Consider the following 25787-nt stretch of genomic DNA (forward strand, 5'->3'; position numbering starts at 1 on the left):
ACGTTCGCTACAGGGCTGTCTTTGAGGGGTTTTGGTGACTGGGAAGGGGATGCTGTCGGGAGCTGGTAACAGGAGTGGGGTCTCGGTGACGAGGGGAATTTTGGAGGTATGAATGACAGAAGAGGGGTCTCTGGTGGATGGTGATGGCGGGGGGGAATCTGTTTAGGGCATTGACAGTTTGGGGAGTATTGTTTGGGGCTGGTAACAGGTTGGGGGCGCAACACAGAGGGTGTGACTAGTTTGAGGGGACTGTGTGGGGAGAGGTACTGATGACAAGCGGGGGTTCAGTATTGGAGACAGCCATATAGGTTGCCTTGGACCTAGAAATTGAATTTAAACAAATTCTGTTTCCCTTCCATTTTTCATGAATGACTGTTTGACTAAACATATAGGAAAAGGTATCACAAATATGCATTTGAGGAGCGTAACATCGCACTGATCACAAAGAGACCCCTTAACCTTAACTGCAGAGGAGTTGGAGGTGATTGTCAGGCTGGGAGAATTCACCTGAGAGTTGGTAATAAGACCGGTTTCTTTGGCAGTCAGCATGGAGTTCAGCAATCACAGCCTAGGCTGTGTGTGCGCGTGTGTCACCTGCCTGAGCATATGCCTTGAGGTTCTCCAGTGATGTCACGCCTTTCTTCCTAGCAGAGTCATCAGGACAGTCTGCTCTGGGTCAACATCTGTTTATGAGCTGGTGAATACGTATCAAGAATATTCATTTAATTGGGCACATGATCCTTGCCATGTGCTTGTGATTCTGATGCATCTGAAAGGCTTGCATGTTTGAACATTGTCATTCATCATTTCCTACAGTTGTAATTCCTGATGGATGCTGTGGAATCTAGCTTCATTCTAGAAGTATTTTGGTTATTTTAAGATTGTCTGAGCAACCAAAATAGGTTTTTGTTTGCTTGCTTGTTTTTAATGAAGTGAAAAATCCCTTGAATTTCATACCTAGAAATTATTACTGCTGCATACAGGAGCACTGTTCTAGGTATTGGGGAAAAGCAGTGAACAGAACAGTGAACTTCACCTAAAAACCGTTTCTGTCATGGGGTTTGCATTCTAGTGGGACAAGATGAAAAATAAATATGTCAGGTAATGGTAGGTGCTCTTTAGAAAACAAAGCAGGCTAGGTGACGAGTGATGGTGGGATAGAATGCTAATTAGGTAAAGTGGTTGACATAGGGACAGAAAGGAACATCGAGACAGGAAGGAACCCCTTGTGGCTGGAGTTGAATAAACAAGAGGGAGTGTGTTAGAAGATGAGATCAAAGAGATGTATAACAAAACTATTGAGCTTTGAATTCCATGTGAAGAACTTTGGATCTTATTTAGAATGACATGAGAAGTTGGTGGAGGATTTTAAGCAGAGGTGTGACATGGTATGGCTTTCCTTTTGAAGTGAGCAGGCTAGCTTCTTTGTAGGCAGACTATAAGGGGTTGAGAATGGAAGCCAGGGGAACAGTTAAGAAACTGTTGTGATAATCTGGGTGAGAGATGATGTTGGCCTAGACCAAGATAGTGTCTATGGGGGTTGTGGGAAGCAGTTGTATTCTAGATATATTTTGAAGGTAGAGCCAACAAAACTTGATAGATTGGGTATGAAGTGTGAGGGACAAGTCAAAGTCAGGGTTTTTGGAAGGATGGAATTGCCATTTACTGAAATAGGGTGGAGCCAGCTTGAGGGGTGAGAATCAAGTTTTGGTTTTGGCTATATTGAGTCTGAGATGCCCAAGAGACACATCCAAATAAAGATACAGAGTAAATGAATAGATCTAGGAGCCTCAAATTCAAGAGAGAAGTATTTAAAGCTGTTGAACTGGATGAGATCAGCTAGAGAGTGAATGAAAAAATTGAAAATACCTTTTTGCAAATAGAGTTAAACACTGAGGAATCAAGGTGGATGTTCACCATTGGACAGTCAGTGAATCAGTGGAAGAGTTTGAAATTGGACTGAAGACCCCTGCTTCCTTTTACAGAACTGGTCATTGTATCCTACTCCAAGGCATGTGTACACCACCTTGCACCTGGAAGACCTTAGTATACTTCTCAGGGAAAAGATCCCGTCAGTCACCCACTTACAAGCATGTAACCTGATGGTCTCAATATGGTGCAGTGTCTTTCTGTCTTCTATCTTTACCTACTTTCTTGATGTCTTTTTCCAGTTCACCATTCTAATTGGCTTCTCTGATCTGTCCTGATGATATGCATCATCTTCTTTACCTGTGGGGTCATTATATTTAGCTTATTAAAGGTTCTAAAGATACCTAATGCCTTCCTTAAGGGGGTGGCTAGTTGAACAGGTGAGTCAGAAGAAAAACTAGGATAATGAAAGTATACAATTCCATATTAACAGACTTATAAAACATGCAGAATAAATTTCAAATGCTGGAGAGGTCTGTGAACGGGAATGCTGAGGGATGGTTACAGCAGTGGGGGCTGACACCAAACCAAATGCGGTTTATCAGGAAAGACTTCACAGAGAATCTTACGCTTCAGAGAGAAGGGTACATTTTCCAAAGGATAAACTTTCCTTAATAGATAGAAACAAAGGCTGGGGTTGGAAGCGGGAACTGGGAAGTAATACAGATAAATGCTGGGAAGCTTTGATGCATACATTCAGGCATTCTAAACGGATTCAAGATATCCCTTAACAGGAGCTTCTAGAGAGGAGTAGAACATGATCAAAATGTGTAGTTTTAAGAGAACAACTCTCTTTGTCCTTAAAAGTAAATTGTATCAAGGGGTGCCTGGTGGCTCAGTTGGTTAAGTGTCTCACTGGGTTTCAGCTCGTCATGATCTCAGCGTCGTGGGGTCAGGCTCTGCACCCAGCAGGTAGTCTGCCTGTCTCTCTCTCTCTCCGCCTCTCCCCATGCTCACAGGCTCTCTTTTTCTCTCTAAAAATAAATCTTTTTAAAAAGTAAATGGTATGAAACATGAGAAAATTAAGGAAATGGAAACTGAGAAGTCAGTTCTCAGTTATGAAATATATGAAATGACACAATACACACAGACCTTTAGCATTTTTAAAAACTAATATTCCCGGGCGCCTGGGTGGCTCAGTCGGTTAAGCGACTGCCTTCGGCTCAGGTCATGATCTCGGACTCCCGGGATCGAGTCCCGCATCGGGCTCCCTGCTCGGCGGGGAGTCTGCTTCTCCCTCTGACCCAACCCCCTCTCATGCTGTCTCTCTCTCAAATAAATAAATAAAATCTTTAAAAAAAAAAAACTAATATTCCCTCTCAGAGAATCAAAACCACAAAGACTAGTTTCTTCAAACCGTGGAAGCGAAGAGTAAATATTAGTATCCATTATTACTAAATACTTTTGCAAAGCTCATGGCATCTCAGGAGAAGCACTTCACACACCTAAATTCTTAGCAGTCACCACCCTGTGTCTCAGCAGTGACTAAGCTGATACTAGCTCAAGTAGGTGTTTCCTTCTGCTGAAAGAAGGAACTTTGAAGGCAAACACCTCCTTCCTCAGTATAGAGCTACTCTCAGGAGGTGACACTAGAACCATCTATTCCAGAATCTTATTTTAATGGTTATTTGTTTATTTTTATTTCAGTGTAGTTAACATAGTGTTATATTAGTTTCAGGTATACAATATAGTGATTCAGCACTTCCATATATTACTCAGTGCTGATCAAGAAAAGTGCACTCTTAATCCCCTTCACCTATTTCACCCATCACCCCACCCACCTGCCCTCTGGTAACCATCTGTTTGTTCTATATATGTTCTATGTAGTAATATATAGTCTTTTTCTGGTTTATCTCTTTTTTCCCTTTGTTCATTTGTTTTCTTAAGTTTCATATGAGTGAAATCATATGGTTTTAATAGTTGTTCAATAAATGAAAGTCATTCACTTAAACCATACAGTATGTCAGAATGATAATATAGATTTAAGCCTAACAATTGCTGTGTTTAAGAGCCGTGTTGCCACCCAGAAAAGCTTTAAAGCAAGAATGAGTAGTACTGGACCTGATATGACAAAATCTTATGGCTGATATTGTTATCTTTTTTTTTAAGATTTTATTATTTATTTGACAGAGACACAGCAAGAGAGGGAACACAAGCGGGGGGAGTGGGAGAGGGAGAAGCAGGCTTCCCGCGGAGCAGGGAGCCCAATGCGGAGCTCCATGCGGGGCTCTGTCGCAGGACCCTGGGATCATGACCCCAGCCAAAGGTAGACTTAACCACTGAGGCACCCAGGCGCCCCTATTAATTGTTATCTTGAACTGTGGTAAGGACCCTGGATAATTTTCCCAAATGGTCAGGTCTTGACCCCTCAGGCGTCTGTGTTGTTAGTATCTCGGCTGTATTCTTCACCTAAAAGCCGTTTCTAGGTGCCTTCAAAATAGAGGCATCTATTCCGCTCTGATCACAAACCTCACACTATCGTTTGGGACTGCAGTGTGATCCTTCCCGGCCTTCTGATAAAGAACCTGGCTGTTGACCATGGTTAAAAAAAAAAAAAAATCCCTTCTGCCATGTTCAAAATGCTGGTTGGAGGGGCGCCTGGGTGGCTTAGTCGTTAAAAGTCTGCCTTCGGCTCAGGTCATGATCCCAGGGTCCTGAGATCGAGCCTCGCGTCGGGCTCCCTGCTGCGAGGGAAGCCTGCTTCCTCTCCCACTCTCCCTGCTTGTGTTCTCTCTCTCACTGTGTCTCTGTCAAATAAATAAATAAAATCTTTAAAAAAAAAAAAAAAACCAGCAACAAAATACTGGTTGGAGGTGGTGGCGATGGTGGTGATGGAAGCATTCGATTAAGTGATAAGCCACAGTCATTTGAGGGGGGCGGCACAGCTTCTAAAACCAGCAGCCAAGTTTGTACCCGGGATAAGGTGATGACATATAGCAGAGAGAGCCATGTAGTAATTATCCTTTATTCCTCGAAGAGCTGGGGTCTTTGTGCCCTGTTTCTGTGTCTGTCCTGCTATGGCATATAGTGAAAGCAACAGGAAATTTGGAGGCAAAGGGACCGGGGTTTGGTCTTAGCCAGGGCCAGGTGCAGGGGCACAGCCACACCTATGTTTTGGATTTTCCTGCAATGGAGGTTGGGCTGTGACTGGTTGGATTTAAGTATGAACCACCTTGCGGATTAACAGATGACATAAGCAGGTAAGGACTTTAAGTCATTTTTAATGAAAATCGTATTTTACGTAATTTTTTTTTAAGGTTTTATTTGACAGAGAGACACAGCGAGAGAGGGAACACAAGCAGGGGAAGTGGGAGAGGGAGAAGCAGGCTTCCCGCGGAGCAGGGAGCCGATGGGGGGCTCGATCCCAGGACCCTGGGATCATGACCTGAGCCGAAGACAGACGCTTAACGACTGAGCCACCCAGGCGCCCCTTATTTTACATTAACGTTAACAGAGGAAAAGTCTACGATTCTGGGTACGGAAACATCCTATTTCCATTCAGCCTTTGGAAAACTCACGTAAGGCGTGAAGCGAGGACGAACGCCCACCAGCGGGCTCGGCCCCCGCTTGGCCCCACCCCTGCCAAGGCCCCGCGTCCTTGCTATTGGTTCCTTTCCCTGCACCGTCGGTTGCCATGGAGACCAAGGCTATGGCAACCAGGAGAAGCCAAATTTGGTCCTTCTTCTCGAACCGCGTAGGGGTCCCGAGAAAGCGGCAGGAATCCGCGCGGCGTTCATGGCGCTTTACGAGCTCTTCTCTCACCCGGTGGAGCGCGGCTACCGCGCGGGGCTCTGCTCCAAGGCCGCTCTGTTCCTGCTGCTGGCCGCCGCGCTCACGTACATCCCGCCGCTGCTGGTGGCCTTCCGGAGCCACGGTGAGCCTGCTCGCGGCCGCTGCGCGCACAGCTCCCCAAGGCCCGCCGTGCCCGTGCTCGCCTTCCTGACTTCCTCCCCACCGCCCTCTCTACCTCAGGGTTTTGGCTGAAGCGGAGCAGTTACGAGGAGCAGCCGACCGTGCGCTTCCAGCACCAGGTGCTGCTCGTGGCCTTACTGGGACCGGAGCGCGGCGGGTTCCTGGCCTGGAGCACGTTCCCCGCCTTCAACCGGCTGCAGGGGGATCACCTGCGCGTCCCGCTGGTTTCGGTGCGTGGTTTCCGTCGGGGCCTAGAGGCCCACCGGGACTGAGCGGCGGTGTCTGGTGGTGGAGGGGAGAGGGCGAGCGGTCCCGGCCGGGGTAAGCCCAGGTTGTGTCTTAAGGGTTGGTTGTGTACACAGGCGCATTGGCCTGCATGTTTAATGTCCCAGGAAGTGACTCCTTGTTTCGTTCGACTTCTCCAAGCAGTCCACGGCCCCAAGAATGTTAGCCACTGTTGTCAGCATGCCCAACAGAAGCTTGGGGAGGACCTGTCTCTGGCTCCCCGTCATTTCCGTGGGCCTGGCCTGATGGTTGGGTGGTCACGAAACTTTTGAGTCACGAAGGCCGGCCGAGCGCTCTTCTTAGTAATTAACCCAGCGTGTCGCTGCAGTTGCGCATCGCAGCAGGGACCACCGGTAAAGGCATGCATTTTTGTGCAGACCTGACACGTGGAAGCCGAGGCGCTGATTGGTTAAGCGACCTACCCAGAATGTGCTGGGGTCCCAGTCCCACCTCCCTGGCTTGTAGGATTAGATGCTGCTCCATCTTGCAGTTGTCCAGGATGAAAAGGAAGCATTTTGCTGTCTTTAATTTAGTATTTGGTTCAGGATGAGTGAGTGCTTCCTTTACAATCATTCCCTTTCTTCTCATTTTCTGAAAACATTTTCCTTTAGAAGTATGAAAATTCTATTTTTTTTCTTCCAAAGTCGAATCTCTTTATACATCTCAGAGATGATTGGCCAAAAGCCAACTTGTGTACCTGAAAAAAAAAAATTCAGACTTTCTTCAAGCAACTAAATAAAATGAAAAAAAAATTTTTTTACCTCTGATTGGTCATATGAATAACTACAAACAAAATATAATTCATATTACTCTTTTCTGATTGCTTTAATTTTTTTCCGATTATAAAAATGCATGCTCATTGTGAAATATTAAAGAGTTAAAGGTATACATAATGACATAAAATTAAAGGCTGGGTTTGGGACATGTACATTTGCTAATCAACCTTATTCTTTTAAGATCTGCATAAAATTTTCATGATATGGAAAAACTAATGGATTTAACCAGTTCCCTGTTGGTGAATATTTGATGGGCTTTTACTTTTTCACTATTAGAAATAATACTGCAGCGAACAAGATTTTGAATAAATCTTACACATTTAAACAGCAAATTATGAGGAATTGCAATGCAAGGTGTTTGTTGAAATGGTACCAGTGAATAGAAAACTAAGCAAGCAAATAATTATTAAATCCAGAGAATTAAAAAGTAAAGAAAAGGGAGAAAGCAATAGGATTTGCGTAGTCATAAATATGTGAACACCGAATATTGATTGACTAACCAAAATGAGAGTTTAACTCAGTTGAGGGGGCTGGAGGGAAGAAAACTAAACCTTCATCTCTTCTCATGGGAAGCCAGTAGAGAATGCCTGAAACTGAGAAATCTAGAATTGCCACTGCACAGGTTATTTAAAGACATGGAGGGGGCGCCTGGGTGGCTCAGTCAGTTAAGCGTCTGCCTTCAGCTCAGGTCATGATCCCCGGGTCCTGGGATCGAGCCCCGGGATCCAGCCTTGCGTCGGGCTCCCAGCTCAGCGTGGAGTTGGCTTATCCCTGTCCCTCACCCTCTGTGTGTGCTCTTTCTCTCTCTAGCTCTTACTCTCTCTCAAATAAATAAAATCTTTAAAAAAAAAAAAAAATAAAGACATGGAGATAGATTTCTAAATAACCAGGCAAATGAGATGAAAATATTTGCCATGGGGCTGGAAATCTGCTGGGTTTTGCAACAAACATTGTTGAACACTTTTGATTCTTAAACGGTCAGGTCTTTTAAATTGATTTTAAAAAAGGGAGGACTGGAGTATGTGAAATATTTCCATCAGTAACTCCTCACTAATCATGATATGTTGCCCAATTATATTCTTTTTTTTAAAAGATTTTATTTATTTATTTGACAGCACAAGCAGGGGGGAGTGGCAGGCAGAGGGAGAGGGAGAAGCAGGCTTCCTGCTGAGTGGGGAGCCTGATTCAGGGCTTGATCCCAGGACCCTGGGATCATGACCTGAGATGAAGGCAGATGCTTAACTGACTGAGCCACCCAGGCGCCCCAACTTGTTTTTATTCTTATTTGAGATGATAATGTGTGTGGGGAAGGGTGACTGTGGATGAGAGGCCGTGTCAAGGTATGCTTACTTTTCACTACCCACTGTATTTCTGGGGCTCTGCATTCATGTGTTTCCTTTCTAAATGTTTTTTTTTATTCCAAACAAAAAAATATTAGCTTGTTATACTTTATTTATTTTTTTTTTAGAGAGAGAGAGTACGAGTGGGGGGTTGTCGGTGTGTGGAGCAAAGGGAGGGAGAGAATCTTAAGCAGGTTCCATGCTGGGAGGAGGCAGCGCTCTCACGGCCCTGAGATCATGACCTGAGCAGGAATCAAGAGTCTGATGCTCAACCGACTGAGCCACCCAGGAGCCCCTTTCTAGTTTTACTTTAGGTTAACAAGTTTCTGGAGAAGTTTTTGGTTTTTGTTAGAATTGTGTATTCCTCTCTATCATACTCTCTGGTTACTTAAGTCTAAGAGATAATCATGAAAAGTTAAAGTAATCATGAAAGCAAGGAGGTAGCATTAGGTTTCATTCATTTTTTATTTTCATTTGTTCATCCAACACAATGGATTGGCTCTCCAGTTGGACTGCTAGTTAGTTAGGCTCTAATCTAACTAACATACTAGTGTGTGTATCAATTTTTGTTCCATGGAAACAAGACAGCCTCTGTTTTTATGGTGCCCCGGAATTATTAATGCTTTTAAATACTGGGTAATTTTACACTATAAAACACAAAACCAAAGCTCCCTTTTCCTTGTCTTTTTTCCCCCGTCCATTCCAGGCCAGCGTTTATAATTAATCGATGAACTATGTCATCTACGTTTTTTTCAGGTGAATGATTTGCTTCCTTCCTAGCTGAACCCTTGGTTTGAGAATAGTTTGAAATCATGAGATGTAAATAAATGAGCTAGAAGATATAGTGGAAGTACAGATCTCAAGAGCAACCTCAAAAAATAAACTCGTTAGGAATAAACTTAACAAGAAATGTATACTTAAAAAAAATTTTTTTTAAAAAGTGGGGGCTCCTGGGTGGCTCAGTCAGTTAAGCATCCAACTCTTGATCTCAGCTCAGGTCTTCATCTCAGGGTCATGAGTTCAAGCCCAGCGTTGGGCTCCAGGCTGGGCATGAAATCTACTTTAAGTAGATAGATAGGTACAAAGAAAAAGAAATGTGCAAGATCTATATGAGTAGAACTTTAAATAGACTAATGAATGACACAAAGGAGATAAAAAATGTCAATTTCTGTCATATTCTTGGGTGGGAAAATTCAACATCATAAAGATATCTCTTCTCCCTTCATTGATCTATAATTTTAATGCATTCTCAGTGAAAACATGACAATTTGGGGGAGGGGACAGACAGCCATATGGAAAAAGAAGGAAAAATTCTAGGAGAAAGAAAAGGGAAAGAGGAGAACAGTTCTCCCAGATATTAAATTATACCCTAAAGCCATAATAAATAAAGCAGTGTGGCTTGGGGGACTTGTATAAAAAGTATAAAAAAGGACTCAAATATGACGAAGGTGGCATTTTAAGTGAAAGATGACTTCTGCAATAAAATGCTGTAGGGACAACTGGGAAGCCATCTGGAAAAAGTTAAGATGGAGCCAGTGCTCAGATGGTACACTAGGATTAATGTCCAGATAGATCAAGATTCAATTTAAAATACGGAATAGGGGCACCTGGGTGGCTCAGTCAGTTAAACATCTGATTTTGGCCCAGGTCATGATCTCAGGGTCCCGGGATTGAGCCCTGCGTCAGGCTCCCTGCTCAGTGGGGAGTCGGCTTCTCCTTCTGCCCCTCCCCCACGCGCGTGTGTGTGTGTGTGTGTGTGTGTGTGTGTGTGTGTGTGTGTGTGTGACATACATAAAAAGTTGCGTATTGCAGCACTGTAATAGGGTAAACAGCCAGTGTAGTAATAGAAGACTCATCAGAGAAATTGTGGTACATCTACCCAGTGGAATGTTGCATAGCTATTTTTTTTTTAAGGAAGCAGATCTCTATATATTGATGTGGAATTACCTCCAAAAGAAATTAATAAGTAGAAAAAATAAAAATTGTATATAATATGCTTCCATTCACATAAAAATAATAGAAACAATGACAAAGAATATGTGTATGGGTGTGTATACATATATGTACACAAATGCTTCTACTGTCTCTGGAAGGATTCAAAAGACAACACTGGTTGCTCTAAGGAAGGAACTAAGTGGCTGAGGTTAGGGTGGGAGAGAAGCTTTTTTTACTGTATATCCTTTTGTACTTTTTAAATTTGGTATCATGAAAATGTAATACACATTCAAGATTTTTAGATTATAATGGCAATTTTTAAAGATGTATTTATTTATTTTAGAGAGAGAGAACGTGTGAGCAGGGGGAAGGGCAGAGGGAGAGGGAGAGAGGAAAATCTCAAGCAGACTCCCCAATGAGCATGGAGCCCCACGTGGGGCTCGATCTCGCGATCCTGAGATCATGCCCTGAGCTGAAACCAAGAGTCGGATGCTCAACTGTGCACCACCCAGGTGCCCCATAATGACAATGACAATAATTTTTATTTTTTTTTTTAAAGATTTTATTTATTTATTCATGAGAGACAGAGGAGGAGAGAGAGAGAGGGAGAGAGAGAGAGAGAGAGAGAGAAGCAGAGGGAGAAGCAGGCTCCCAAGGAGCAGGGAGCCCGATGCGGGACTCGATCCCAGGACCCCGGGATCATGACCTGAGCCGAAGGCAGATGCTTAACCATCTGAGCCACCCAGGCGCCCAATGACAATAATTTTTAAAGGAAAATTTAGAAAGGGCCCAAGTAGGGCAAAAGCAAACAAACAAACAAACAGAAAACAATAAAAATTTAAAAGCAGGTAAGTATATAAAATGACACGGCAGCTTTGGAAAGTAGTTTGCAGTTCCTCAAAAAGTAAAACAGAATCACCATATTTTCCAGTACTCCTAGGTATATGTGTACCCAAGAGAATTGAAGAGCTATGTCTACACAAAAACTCATGCACAAACGTTCACAGCAGCTTTATTCCTAATAGAAAAAAGTGGAAACAGCCCAAATGTCCATCAACAAATGAATGGATAATTTGTTTATGAATGGATAAACAAAAGTAACCATATAAAGGAATGTTATTCAGCCACCAAAAGGAATGGAGTCAGGATATATGCCACAGCATGGATGAACCTTCAAAACATGTTAAGTGAAAGGATCCAGCCTCAAGACAGCACTGTGTCTGATTGCATTTCTATGAAATGTTCAGAAGAGTCAAATCTGTAGAGACAGAAACTAAGGGTTCCAGGGGCTTGGGGAACTGAGGGTGGGGGGAGATAGGTAGTGACTACTAATGGGCATAGGGTTTCTTTTCTGCATGATGAAAATATTTTAAAATTGGAATTAGGTAAGGGTGACAGTTGCACAACTTCATGAATATCCTAAAATCTAAACTCTATATTTGAGGTAATTTTATGGTATGTGAATTATGTCTCAATTTTGTTTTAAAGCAGGTAGGTGATCCATACGAGCCATAGTAATAAAAATTACTGTTGATTTACTATGTTTCAGGAATATGCTTAACATTTCATCATTAGATAATACGTCTGAAGTCCTTTACATAGTAGTTGGCCTGTGATAATCACTAAGTGTTAACTCTTAATTTTTTTTTACATACATTACCTCTTTAATCCTCATGGTAACCATGTGATATAGGGGTTATACCCCCGTTTTACAGGTAAAGAAACCAAGACTCAGAGAAGTGACCTCATTTGCTTAGTTCTTAACCGAACAGTCAAGACTACAACACAAGGGTTTGTCATTCTATATCATATACTCTTAACCCTTATTACAACAAAATACTTTTTTTTTTCCCAGCTCCCGAGGTAAAGCTAAACTAACTACATCCTGTTTGAGAAACTGTGCAGGAGACCAGGGAAGCAGTGGTTTTAGGTCAAGGTTTGACCAAATGCTGCGGGGTGTCTTTGTGGTTGCTAATTTGGGAAAATGCCTCAGAAGCCAGAAATGGCCTTGCTTCTGCTTTGGTCAGCTCACCTTGGGCAGCGTCTCTAAAGTCCCTGTGCCTTTAATGCTTTGTAAGTCCGGGTTTCTTGTTAAGGACAGAAGAAAGAAGCACAGGGTGACCTCTCCCTTAACCCTTTAAGGCATGTGTAGACACAGAGACTATGGGGGCTGAAGGCTATAGGAGGTGCAGGAAGATGAGTGAAGAGCATCGCAGTGTCTGAGATAACAGTTTTCACATCTCTGAGATCAGAATGTGTCCTCTCTGTGGTATCTCACAGTAGCTGCTGGGGGGCGCCTGGAGGGCTCAGTCGGTTAAGTGTCTGCCTTCAGCTCAGGTCATGATCTCAGTGTCCTGGGATCGAGCCCCGCATCAGGCTCCCTGCTCAGCAGCGAGTCTGCTTCTCCCTCTCACTCTGCCTCTCCCCCCTGCTCGTGCTCTCTCTCTCTCCCTCTCATAAGTAAATAAAATCTTTAAAAGAAAATAGCCGCTGCCAGGAGACAGGCTGGGCATAATCCTTATTGCCTACACATGTGCAAACATCAGATGTTTCAGCATCAAAACTTGCAGAAGGGACATCAGCATCTTGAAAAGAAAACCCCAGAAACAATAATAAAACATTATTTTAACCCTGAGAACCAAATGTTGAGCAGGTCAGGGAAGGTTTAAGAGGCACTTAAACACAGGCCAGCTCTACATAATTTTTTTAAAGATTTTATGTATGTATGTATTTATTGCGAGTAGGAGGGAGGAGGAGCAGAGGGAGAGAGAAAATCTCAAGGCAACTCCACACAGACCACAGAGCCCAACGTGGAGCTCGATCTCACAACCCTGAGATCATGACCTGAGCCAAAATCAAGAGCTGGATGCTTAACTGACTGAGCCACCCAAACGTCCCTAAAGCCTGCTTAAGAGCCCAGACCAATGGATTTAGTTCCTTTTATGGATTTTTTTTTTTAATGTTGTATTTCCAATATGCTTGATGGCACGAAGGACAAAATTACATAGAAAAGTATGGATATGGGACGCCTGGGTGGCTCAGTCGGTGGGGCGTCTGCCTTCTGCTCAGATCATGATCCCAGGGTCCTGGGATCAAGTCCCGCATCGGGCTCCCTGCTCGGTGGGGAGCCTGCTTCTCCTTCTCCCACTCCCCCTGCTTGTGTTCCCTTTCTTGCTGTGTCTCTCTCTGTCAAATAAATAAATAAAATCTTAAAAAAAAAAGTATGGATATCATTGAGTCACAAAGTGATGCAAAAGAATCAGAATGTAAAGAAGTTTTAGGAATCCCTAGATCCATTTATTTTGCTTATATTTTTATGTGCATAAGTATGATATCTGATATAAATATGCTTAGAGTCTGAAAGCTTTTATAAGTATAAAAGAAATGCTCTCAGTAATTAGAAAGTATTGTGTCATAATTTAATTAGAAGTAGTTCTGCTTTTTTGCTGGTATGTAAAGTAACATTGCATTTTATAATTGATGGTGTCTTAGATTCATTGAAACACAGGTAGCAAGGATTTGATGAATCTAGGAGCCATGAAGTATTGGTCCCTACTTTGTTGGAGATCCAAAGACTGGTGCCAAGGAGTATTTTAATATTAAAAGAAAAACATGAAACACCCAATGATGATAAGTATATGGTAAAATAGGCACTGGTAGAAGTTAACCTTGGGGCACCTGGCTGCCTCAGTCAGTATATAGCATGGGACTCTTTTTTTTTTTTAATTAAATATTTCTATTTATTTATTTTGAGACAGAGAGTGAGAGCGACAGCCAGGAGCCAGAGAGAGAGGGAGAGATGCGGGGCTCAATCCCAGGACCCTGGGAGTATGACCTGAGCCGAAGGCAGACGCTTAACTGACTGAGCCACTTGGGCGCCCCTAGCATGTGACCGTTGATCTCAGGATCATGCGGTCAAGCTTTACATTGGGTATAGAGATTACTTAAAAGTAAATCTTAAAGAAAATAAATGAAGAAATTAACCTTTAATAAAAGAATATGACTTGAAAGAATTGAAGGTATGAAAACAAACAGGGGCCTAACAAATTCCAACAAACCATCAAATACTATAGGACCCCTGATGGGGAAAATGTTGCAAATCGGAGCACTCTGGAAACAATGGCAGTGATTAAATTTTCAGCAAGTGTTTTTTTTTTTTTTAAGATTTTATTTTATTTATTTATTTGTCAGAGAGAGAGAGAGAGAGAGAGAGCACAGCAGGGGGAGTGGGAGAGGGAGAAGCAGGCTCCCCACTGAGCAAGGAGCCCAATGCGGGCCTCGATCCTGGGATCATGACCTGAGCCGAAGGCAGACGCTCAACCAACTGAGCCACCCAGGCACCCCAAATTTACAGCAGCTTACAGTCAGATGGTGTGCAGGTTAGTGAGTCTTATGCCTGCTCCAAACCCACCCTCCTATATGCTGCTTTGTGATGCTCATGCTAAGTTGCTGAAAACCACATTCTTCTTTGCTCACTGGCTCTCTGTGAAGTTCTACCTGTAGGAGGCATGATGAGCCTTCTTCTGGCAGTGGGAGAAAGATGGCAACCAGAGTGAAGAACCATTGTTGGGGGGTTGGGAGGGGATGCAGACAGGAAGGAGGAAGTCTCCTTCGACCTTACGGTTCCCTCTAATGGGTTCTTTCTCCAGGCTCCTGAGGTCTGGCCCAGCTCCTCGAAGTAACACCAGCCTCTTCCCTTCCTTCTCCAGCTCCGATGGCTCATATGCCTTATAAAAATAAGGTGCTGATGTAATTTATGAATTCCTTTAGCCAAACACACCATTTGGGTTTTAGATACTAACCTTGAAGTTGTGTAAGAGAAGTATTAGCTCCCTGAGTGCCTGCCTTTGTAACTTGCACACATGTTAAGCTTGATTTGAACTAAATGGAATGAAAGAATGGATTTCATCAGTGGTCCGAGTGCTGGCATAGGAACGTAGCCCACCCTGTCAGCCCAGTGGGGATGAGAGCCGGCCCTGACGATGGGCATTTGTGGCAGATGCAGCATTAGCATCATCCCCTCACCCCGTGACTCCCTTGGCCTCGGCTTCCACCTCCCTCCTCGATCATTCGGGTGCCCTGGCCTCATCGCTCCCATAAGCCCTGACCCACTTCGCGTAGAGTGCAGAGCAGGTACACTTTGTCAGCAGGGGTCACCCTTCCCCTAGATACTTCTGTGCCTCTTCACCTCACTTCATTCCGGCTTCCCACAGTCAGATCTTCCTGAATGTTTTCCTTAAAGAATGGCCGTGAAATCCTACCCTGTCATTCTTAAATTGAAGTCTACTTCATTTCTCTTTGTGACACTTATCACATTTATTTTCTGCCTCCCTAGCTGGGAATGTAAGCTCCATTAGGGTAAGGAGTCTGTTTTGTTTGCCGTTACATTTCCAGCACCTGACAGCACATAGCAGGCCCCTAAAAAAATACTTGACAGAGTAATGAGTGAATTTAACAAGCAGGCACTAATTATGGTGCTATGCCAGATCTCTATCCTCTGTGAACATGGAGTAAAAATGGGCGCACAAACACGATACTGACTTGCTTTCAGAGTTTTGATGCTGGCTTTTTGCAAAAAGATTTATCCTACCCACCATTTTCTCCTTTTTTAAAAGTCTGGACATTTTAGTCCTGGAAAGAGGACCAGATTTGAAGTCAAAAGACACGGTTTCAAATCTTTACCATTACTAGGCCACACCCAGTAAATCCCGAAATCTCCTTGAACCTTGATTTTCTCATCTGTACGGTGGGGCTAATACTTGTTTTGCTTACCTCAGGGTTTATTGTAAAGATCAAATGAAAAAATGCATTTCTCTCCTTCCCACACTGTACTGGGGTCTGGATTCTTCTGGCAATTCCCCCCAGCCCCATCCTGCCTTGCAAGTTCAGACATTTGATCTTTGTCTTTCTGTCCAACCCTAAAGATCCACAAGGCGTGGGTCCACTACAGAGAGTGAACCCGACTTTGTCTTGCAAGTCTTCCCAACTGAAGAAAATTCACAGGAAGACAAGGCAGCCTCTTTTCCGTCCTACTCATAATTGCTAATACATGATTGCCTCAGTAACTTGATCGTCAGCCCTGGTAACAGATATCCCTCCCCTACACCTGTGAAGCTGATGGAACAGGACAGAGAAAACAGAATCCAACAGAAGAGAAAGGGTAGGTTTCTCTCTAACGAGGCCTAAGATAAGGACATTATTGTCTGAAGGAAAGATATGATTGAAAGGTCCTGAAAACTGAGATAGCTCCATCTCAATCAACCTTAGGAGCCTGAAAAAGAACAAAGAATCTCTTCCTTGCATAATAATAACAGTGGAAAGCAAAATGAATCTGTTCACAGAGCATGCCAGTGGGAATGTTGACATGCCATAGCAGAATCCTTCTGAGAACCTACAGGGAAAAAGGATCAGTTGTAGCAACAAGATCCAGAGCTGTCCCAAGGAATCATGTCCCCAGAGATCATATTTCAGTGCCATCTTTCCTGTATGAGGTCAGACTGGCAGACTGGGCAGTGAGACTGGATTCTGGTGTTTTTTATGAGCTGTCATTTGTCTTTATCCCTCCTTAGATCTCTGTTTTCCCTACTTTCGTGTCCATAATTTATAAACTGTGTAGTTTTAATGACTTGCTCATGTTATTTAGCTTCCTTTTTCACTGTATTGATTGGTACTAAAAGATGCACGAGGCTTTCAAGCCCTGATGTCAGCGATGAGAATGAGTTCCAATATCGGTAGTCTGAAGCAAAGACACTGTGGTAGAGGAAAATATAAATAGAGTTTGGTGTTTTTCTCCTGAGTCTGTTTGGGGAATGAATGTATGATGATTAGGATCTGTTTCTTTTCTATTTAAAAAAAATTGAGGGGCGCCTGGGTGGCTCAGTTGTTGGGGGTCTGCCTTCGGCTCAGGTCATGATCCCGGGGTCCTGGGATGAGCCCCGCATCGGGCTCCCTGCCCAGCAGGGAGTCTGCTTCTCCCTCTGACCTTCCCCCCTCTCGTGCTCTCTCTCTCTCAAATAAATAAAATCTTAAAAAAAAAAAAAGTTTTCCAGGCAGAATTAAGTGATACCAGAAGGAAATCTGGAATATTAAAATAAAGGAAGAAATGGAAAATATCTATAACTTACATTACATATATAAATATCTGGGAAATATAATAGATGACTCTACTCTTGAGTGTCTTTAAACGCATTTTTTATAGTTAAAAGCAAAACTAGTAACATTGTCTAATGGGGTTTTCAACATATGTACATAAGATAAACATAATGGAAAAAAGGGAGCAGGGTAAAGTGATCTATAAGATGTCTCTATATTCCACAGGAAGTGGTAAAATACTGGGGCGCCTGGGTGGCTCAGTTGTTAGGTGTCTGCCTTCGGCTCGGGTCATGATCCCGGGGTCCTGGGATCGAGCCCCACATCAGGCTCCCTGCTCAGCAGGAAGCCTGCTTCTCCCTCTCCCACTCCCCCTGCTTGTGTTCCCTCTCTCGCTGTCTCTCTCTCTCTCTGTCAAATAAATAAATAAAATGTTTAAAAAAATATTTGCCTCCTGGAGAAGTAGAAGTCAATACTAGCGTGCTACTTAAACATTCCATACAAACTCAGATGTGTTTCTAAAGAAAAAAAAAAAAAAAAGAAAGAAAACACCAGCAACAAAACAAAAAGGATCAAAGGAGACAACTAAAAAAAAAAAAAAAAAACAACTGCCATCGAGTTGTTGTTCTTGCCACTTCGGGTTCCTGTTCGGTGTGGCCCTTGAATGTTTGGAGAGCACGAGTGTGCAGGTCCAGGGCCAGACATCGGGTCCCTTCCCCCACCATTGATCCCCTTGCACCTATTTATCCTGCGTTTTTCCTTCCGGTGACGGAGCTAAACCCCGTGGATAGCGGAACAGTGGGTCGCTGTGTTACGGCAGGAATACGGATTCTTCCCAGACTTATTAAGGACCAGGGCTGTCTTTGGGTTTCCTAGACTCGAGAAGAAGACAGGAACCAGGATGGGAAAATGGACTTGTTACATTTTAAACTGGAGCTTCCCCTGCAGTCCACGGAGCACGTTCTTGGTGTGCAGCTCGTCCTGACTTTCTCCTACCAGTTGCACGTGAGTCAGTTCCTTGGGGGAAGCCCATCCCCGCCTTTTATCCTTTCATAGAATTGAGCCCTCTGTCCGGTTTCCAGGAAAACCCACGCTGCAGAAGGCTCTCCTCGGAGGGGTGGTTTGGGATTTAATTGAGGCAAATCGCATGTTTCTCATTGGGGCCGTAGTAATGTATGTGAGCTATTGGAGCTCAGGGGGTTCGGGGCAGAGAGCTTCCTTCATGGCCTCACCAGCTGTTTGAGGGACTAGGAGGCTGCCACCACAGACGAGGATGCCAAGGACCCAGAGCCTTGAGATCTACCTGAAATTGTCTCTCCTAATGATTTTAGAGGATGTCCACATTCGTGATGCAGAGCATGGCGTTTCTCCAGTCCTCCTTTGCTGTTCCAGGGTCCCAGTTGTATGTGAACGGGGACCTGAGGCTGCAGCAGAAGCAGCCCCTAAGCTGCGGTGGCCTCGACGTCCGATACAACGTAAGAAGGCTCCTCAGCGTCCGTCTCTTTTCTTTCTCTCTGTGACTGTTTATCAGGTTCTTTAAAGAGGGAGACCTGAAAGTTGGAAATAGCATTTCTCCGTGGGTGGCACAGACGAGGATTTCTGAGGAATTCTCACCAGGAATTCTTTCAAAATATAGAGACAGATACACCTGTATTTGCGTCTAAAAAGAGAACAAAAACCTGTCTTTAAGAACTAAATTATTTCTTGTTTGCGGGCGCGCATGTGTGCACACATGTGGCTTATTCCAAGTGGTCTTTTCCAGTTCGTGTAAATCATTGGGGAAGTCCTACTAACCACCGTTCGCTAAGCATATAACATATGCCAGCCCTGGGTGAAGAGGTCAGACTATGTCATCTCGTTCAGCGGTCACGGCCGCCTCACGAGATGCCTACCCCTGTCATTTCCCAGCTCTCCAGCCGCCCGTCCTGTCATGGCCCCCCGTGCTCCTTTCTAGCCAAACCCGCCCTTTTGCTGTGCCTCAAACCCACAAAGCAGCTCCTGCCCCCGTTTTTGCCCTTGGCCTTTCACTCTGCCACGTATCCGCATAGCTTGCTCTCCCACTCCATTCGGGCCGCTGTCCAAATGTCCCTGAGCACAGTCCTTCCCTGACACTGCTTTCTTAAAGAGCATTCTCCCCCCTGCCCATCGTCCCTCACCCAGACTGATTTTCCTTATTCCACTGGAAATAGTAAAGATAAGCTTTTGGCGTGTTCTCTTACTGTCTCCCCCAATGCTAACAGCACTCACATCTCCACTGTCACCCCTAAACAGGGCCTGGCACATTGTAAGCACTCAGACAGATTTGTTGAAAGCATGAACTCTCGTTTTACACATCAGGAAACTGAGGCAGACAGAGATTAATTAATTTTCCCAAAGTCCTGCCACTTGAAAGTAACACAACCTTAAATCATCTGTCCAGGGCTGGAACTCATGCTTATGGTCACTCGTTACTAATCCTTTATCACAAGGGAGCCATGTTAAGTTGGGCCGGGCTACTTTTGAAAATGAAAGAGTGATCTTATCAGTTATGACAGGCATAAACCGGGACTGCTCCAGATAAATGGATTTATGGTCCCTCTACCTATAGTCAATATAAGGTTTTGTTTTGTTTTGTTTTAAGATTTTATTTATTTGACAGAGAGATAGCAAGAGCAGGAACACAAGCAGGAGGAGTGGGAGAGGGAGAAGCAGGCTTCCCGCTGAGCAGGGAGCCGGATGCGGGGCTCGATCCCAGGACCCTGGGATCATGACCTGAGCTGAAGGCAGACACTTAACCAGCTTAGCCACCCAGGCGCCCCTCAATATAAGTTTAAATAAAAAGGAGGGGGACTATTAGATAAAAACTTTTTATTTCAAGATTTATATATTGATTATATCAACAGGAGTGTAATATTACAAGGCAGGAGATCGTTTCCTTCTTCAAAGGATCATATGCTTATTATTTGCACTTTGTCCTATTTTCATATCTAGATTTCTCAGGGTCATGAGATCGAGCACCATGTTGGACTCTGCACTCAGCTCAGAGTCTGCTCTGTCCCTCTCCCTCTGCCCCTCTCACTTGTGCTTGATCACTTTTGCTCTCTGTCACTCTAAAGTAAATAAATCTTTTTATTTTTTCAAAGGGAAGACTGAATGTAGATGATTTAAATTGCAAGGCGGACGGGGGGTGGGTGGGCAGGAGTGGTCACCAGCCATCCATCCTTGAAAAACGGATTACTGATGCTGGAATATGTCACCAAGCACAAGAGGGTGGTCCCTGAGATCAGCCTGGGTGGGTGAAAGGGTGGAAAGACGAGTGGAGAAGTGGCTGGGGGCTTATTCCCCATCCTTCTGCCATTTCCCAGGTGTCTGTAATCAATGGGACCAGCCCTTTTGCCTATGACTACGACCTCACCCATGTTGTTGCTGCTTACCAGGAAAGGAATGGTGAGTTCTTTCAGCCGCTTCTCAAGGACCTTCCAGGTTAGGATATTGGACAAAAACAGAATTGGAGCCCTTCGGACACCTGGGTGGCTCAGTCGTTAAGCGTCTGCCTTCGGCTCAGGTCCTGATCCCAGGGTCCTTGGATTGAGTCCCACATCGAGCTCCCTGCTCAGTGGGGAGCCTGCTTTTCCCCCTGCTTGTGCTCTCTGTCATTCTCTCTGACAAATAAATAAATAAAATCTAAAAAAAAAAAAAAGAATTGGAGCCCTTGTCATGATGAAAATGTCAGTACCAGTGGAATACTCAGTGATGGGAGGGGAACAGGGTGCCCCGATTTGTCCTTTTACTGCTGATCTAAAGACCCACACCCTACCCCCCCACACCTAAACACTAGTCTTATAGTCCAGCAGGTGAGTGCTCATTTATGCACCATATTTATTTATTAAGTGCCATATTTATCCCACCATTGGCTTGATTTCCTTTTTTTATATAAATACCTAATTGAGTTGGTCCCCACTACCACACTTATAAAAGAAGCCAAAGACAAATTGCTGTCCTTAGTTTTCAGATAGAAGTAAGGAATGTGAGTGACTTACCCCATACAAGCAGTTGAGGTAGAACAGCGGGCCGAAGGTTCTGGCTGGAAGGCAGAGCGTGTCTATCCCTTACCAAAGAATAGCTATCAAGCCAGCCCAATGTACTGGACTTAGCACATTTGGCTGGTTGGTGGTCTGAGGTTTTCTCTAAAGGCATCTGAAGCATTACTTGGCAACCAGACATCATGGATACTATACACACATATTTATCAAATATGGGGACTTTAATTCCAGTATTTCTTCCTGATTTTTTATAACACACTGCTGGCGTTATTCCAAGGCTAAAGGTCTTTTAAGACAAAAGCACTCATCTACAATTTTTCTTTCTTTATTCCTTCCAGTCTTTGTCCATAGCAGATATTTTTTTAATATGGCTCTTATCATGGTTTAGAAACATTTTAGGATCCAGTTTTTTTGCACTTTTTTTTTAAGATTTTATTTCTTTATTTGAGAGAGAGAGAGCATGAGCACAAGCATGGGGGGCAGCAGAGGGAGAGGGAGAAGCAGCAGAGAGCCTGACACAGGGCTCAATCCCAGGACCCTGAGATCATGACCTGAGCCGAAGGCAGATGCCTAACCGACTGAGCCATCCAGGCGCCCCTGTACTTTGTAATACAAATATTTCCCACACTGCTACAAAGTTTTAATTGGTATTATTTTTAGTGGTAGCATAGTATTCCTTCACTTAGCCATTTAACAACTGTAGAACATATAGATTATTCCAAGGTTTGTTTTGTTTGTTTGTTTGTTTGTTTTTTAAGATTTTATTTATTTGAGAGAGAATGAGAGAGAGAGAGAGTACATGAAGGGGGGAAGGTCAGAGGGAGAAACAGACTCCCTGCTGAGCAGGGAGCCCGATGCGGGACTCGATCCTGGGACTCCAGGATCATGACCTGAGCCGAAGGCAGTTGCTTAACCAAGTGAGCCACCCAGGCGCCCTAACGTTTCCAAGTTTTTAACACAAATTTTTTTTTAAGTAGGCTCTATGCCCAGTGTGGAGCCCAACACGCAGGGCCTGAATTCACAACCCTGAGATCAAGAGTCAAATGCTCAACCGACTCAGCCACCCAGGCACCTCTTAAACATAAATATTTTGACAAGTATTTTAACGAATAATTTGTGAGCAACTTTACACGTTCAGTTCTCTTTCCTTTTGAATCATCTCTTTGGAATAAGTTCTGACATGCAGAATTTGCCTGAGAGGATAAAGAGTACTTTTATAGCCCTCATTACTTTATTGAGAGAGCATTCATGGGTTCACTCCTGCTTGTTTTACAGTAACCACCGTCCTGATGGACCCCCACCCCATCTGGCTGGTGGGAAGGGCGGCAGAAGCTCCATTTGTGATTCACGCTGTCATCCGATACCCGGTGGAAGTCATTTCATATCCTTTCTGTTAAAGAGCCACTGTAGCTCAGTTTTGAAGAAGGAGGGAGGGTTCCTCCGTCACAGATGCAGGAGGCCTTCGATTGGGAATGGCTACAGTGTTGTGGCCCCACTCAAGTGACCTCATCTGCTGTCGTACGGGAGGAAACAAAACAAAAAAACCCTCATTTCTTTCTGGGCAAATTTCTTTTCTGGGCAAAAAACAAAACAAAACAAAAAAACCCTCATTTCCTCATTTCTTTCTGGGCAATTCTTCCAGGTCAACATCATCCATATTTATGCCTTAAAATCTTTTATCATCCCTTTTATCTTAAGAGTATTTGAAACATTTTTGCCATTTCCCGTCTAAAGTAAACCTTTAACTTGCACTTAGAAAATACAATCTGTGACTCCTTAACTGTCTATACATATCTTCCAGGATTCTGGGAAATGATGAAGTTTGCCTGGATCCAGTATGTCAGTATCCTGCTTATCTTCCTCTGGGTATTTGAAAGAATCAAAAGATTTGTGTTTCAAAATCAGGTGGTGACCACAATCCCTGTCACAGTCATGCCCCAGGGAGAAGTGTATAAGGAGCACTTATCGTAAGAAGACCATTTCTGAGAACTAAGCAGGATCCTGGCTACCTCATTGTTGTCTTCTGAGAACTACCATCTTAAGAAGTTTTTGCAGAGAGCCAGTGGACTCATGCCGGTGTGTGTGCTTTTCCTATCAGAGACAAAGGACAATCCTGTCTCATTTTTCTCTACACAAATCCGTATCTTCTAAGCACCTACAGACTCATCAGGGACTAGTTTGTGGAAACATCCAAGGGTTCCCAAAGGCTATAATTTGCTTTTTTTTTTTTTTTTTTTTTTTTTGCCTTAGGCTTGGATTTCAGGAGAAAACTACAATCAGTTCAGACCTCTTGGAAAGAGTCCCATCTCTGGTCAAGCAAAGACTTTTCCTCTCTTGAACTGATAAACATGCTCTGCATTTCTTCCCACTATTGTAAACCACTTTTTACTCTTTTCAGGGCTCTCTTGTGAGAGATACACAAATCAGTAGCACTTTCCACTCCTGAGCATCTACATTTCCCATCCAGAACTTTGGTTTCCAGCACTGAGAGGCCTTGAAGAGGAGAATGGGAGTGAGAGAAGGGGAGCGCTCAAGAGCACATGCACACACACATGTGCGGGTGGGCCACTCCAGGACATGGGCACCATCCACCTGCCCCTGGTCTAACAGACAGTCATCTGTCATCAGCTCAGCTGAGCAGCCCTTATTCCCTGCCCTGCTATGGCTGGCTTGTTGCCCTGCCTTTCGCCCTGTCTGTGCCCCCTGGAACAGCAGGCTTCAGCCAGAGTGCTGGTTCATTCCCAATCCCCTCAGCAACAGAGGGGGAAGTAAGGATTGTAACCACAGTCTCTTTCTCTCTGGCCCTCCTCCAACAGCCGGGACACTTGCCACTCCTCGGCCTTGACAGCCCTCCCCCTTCTCGAAAAGGACGTGGGTGACAGAGAAGCTCTTGTTGGTATTGGCTGCCACTGCCAACAACGACAGAGTTTATTTGGAGGGCCAGCGGGAAACCCAGCTACTTGCATTTCCCTTGACGAAGAAACAGGGTGCCGATCAGACTGAGCGGCTTTGGGGAGGACACACAGGGTACAGTGAGGGGATAAAGGGGCTGCTCGCCCTGGCCACCTAATGTGGCCTGGCCATTCGCAGAATGACACGCAGTCCAGAAGGTTCATCCTCTTGCTTAAGTGAGCATCTGCAGGAGGGGATGGCTGAAGTGGGCCTCCGGTGCACATGGAAGACTGGCTCTCCATTCTTGGCCTGAGATGAGCTGTCCTCAAAGGACAAATGGATCTACTTTATGATCCCAAGATATCATTGGCACTGGAGACATGCCTGCTCTGATCCATGCGTCATGCCCACCCACAAACACAGCCCTCACTATCTGCCTAGTTTACCTTGGAGATGCAGTTCTCATTTCCAAAGCACCTTTTCTTTCAGGCTGACCAAAATAACAGCTCTTTTGAAGTAGTCAAGCACAAAAATAGCTTACCACTGGCCCCTCTGCCTTTTCTTTTAATATCTAGGGCTGTTTATATACCTAAACATTTTTTCTTGAGATATAAATGAAAAAAAAAAATGGTCTCTGGTTTGAATCACGAGAAGGTAATGAGCTATGGAAAGATAGCTAAAGAAGTGACTAAACACTGCTTTGCATTTTTTTTTAAAGATTTTATTCATTTATTTGAGAGAGAGAATGAGATAGAGAGCATGAGAGGGGGGGCGGGTCAGAGGGAGAAGCAGACTCCCTGCCAAGCAGGGAGCCCTATGTGGGACTCGATCCTGGGACTCCAGGATCATGACCTGAGCCGAAGGCAGTCGCTTAACCAACTGAGCCACCCAGGCGCCCAACACTGCTTTGCATTTTGTTAACTTATTTTAATGCAAAATTTGTATAAAGAACCGTGATGTTTTGTACCTTTCTTTTTTTTTAAGATTTTATTTATTTATTTGGGAGAGAGAGAATGGGAGATAGAGAGCACGAGAGGGAAGAGGGTCAGAGGGAGAAGCAGACTCCCTGCTCAGCAGGGAGCCCGATGTGGGACTCGATCCTGGGACTCCAGGATCATGACCTGAGCTGAAGGCAGTCGCTTAACCAACTGAGCCACCCAGGCGCCCTGTTTTGTACCTTTCTAATTAAAATATTCAAAACAGAAGACTGTGTGTGGCTTTATCAAGGAGAAGAGTTTGGAAAAGGGGTGGGGAAGGCAGAGGTGGCACATAATTCTCCGGGTTACTCAGCAGCTGCCTTACCTTGCCAGGACTCTGCCTTGGAACTTTTGTTAGCTCTTGGCAAAGTGCCAGTCGAGCCCCAAGTACATGGTCTGTTTTCGGTGGAATCCACATGGCATGTGGAAACCACAGGCTGGAAAATTACAACTGTGTCTGGCAAAGATCAAATTATTTACAGATCAGATGTTGGTAGCTTCTGAACCTGAATGACAGTGTAGTGGCAAGAGGGAAAAGGGTGAGAAATGCACAGGATTTTATCAACTGAGCTGTAAACTCATAGCTAAGTCAGGGTTTGAAACTATTATGCAATATTTGGGATGGGGGAG

General features: G+C 44.2%; 1 protein-coding gene across 2 annotated transcripts; it reads left to right on the forward strand.

Moving 5' to 3' along the window:
- Positions 1–40: 40 nt before the first annotated feature.
- On the forward strand, positions 41–25266 carry TMEM231 (transmembrane protein 231). Of its 2 annotated transcripts, XM_027617153.1 has the most exons (8): positions 41–106; positions 5628–5803; positions 5902–6071; positions 18143–18271; positions 18598–18741; positions 20611–20692; positions 22564–22669; positions 23079–23259. In XM_027617153.1, the coding sequence occupies exons 2-8, from the start codon at positions 5665–5667 to the stop codon at positions 23257–23259; spliced, it is 951 nt and encodes a 316-aa protein (XP_027472954.1). In that variant the 5' UTR covers positions 41–106; positions 5628–5664. The 2 variants fall into 2 exon arrangements, with proteins under 2 accessions (XP_027472954.1, XP_027472955.1); XM_027617154.2 differs by lacking the exon at positions 41–106 and having other exon boundaries at positions 5665–5803; positions 23079–25266.
- The last annotated feature ends 521 nt before the right edge of the window (positions 25267–25787 follow it).

The sequence above is a fragment of the Zalophus californianus genome, chromosome 17 (genome assembly GCF_009762305.2).
Source record: "Zalophus californianus isolate mZalCal1 chromosome 17, mZalCal1.pri.v2, whole genome shotgun sequence".
Classification (NCBI taxonomy): domain Eukaryota; kingdom Metazoa; phylum Chordata; class Mammalia; order Carnivora; family Otariidae; genus Zalophus; species Zalophus californianus.

Excerpts from the sequence above, each read along its gene's own strand:
- TMEM231 (XM_027617153.1), top strand. The coding sequence starts at position 5,665 with ATGGCGCTTTACGAGCTCTTCTCTCACCCGGTGGAGCGCGGCTACCGC. Across the intron at positions 5,804-5,901 it reads GGTGGCCTTCCGGAGCCACG|GGTTTTGGCTGAAGCGGAGC; the intron begins GTGAGCCTGCTC and ends TCTCTACCTCAG. Across the intron at positions 20,693-22,563 it reads TGCTTACCAGGAAAGGAATG|TAACCACCGTCCTGATGGAC; the intron begins GTGAGTTCTTTC and ends CTTGTTTTACAG.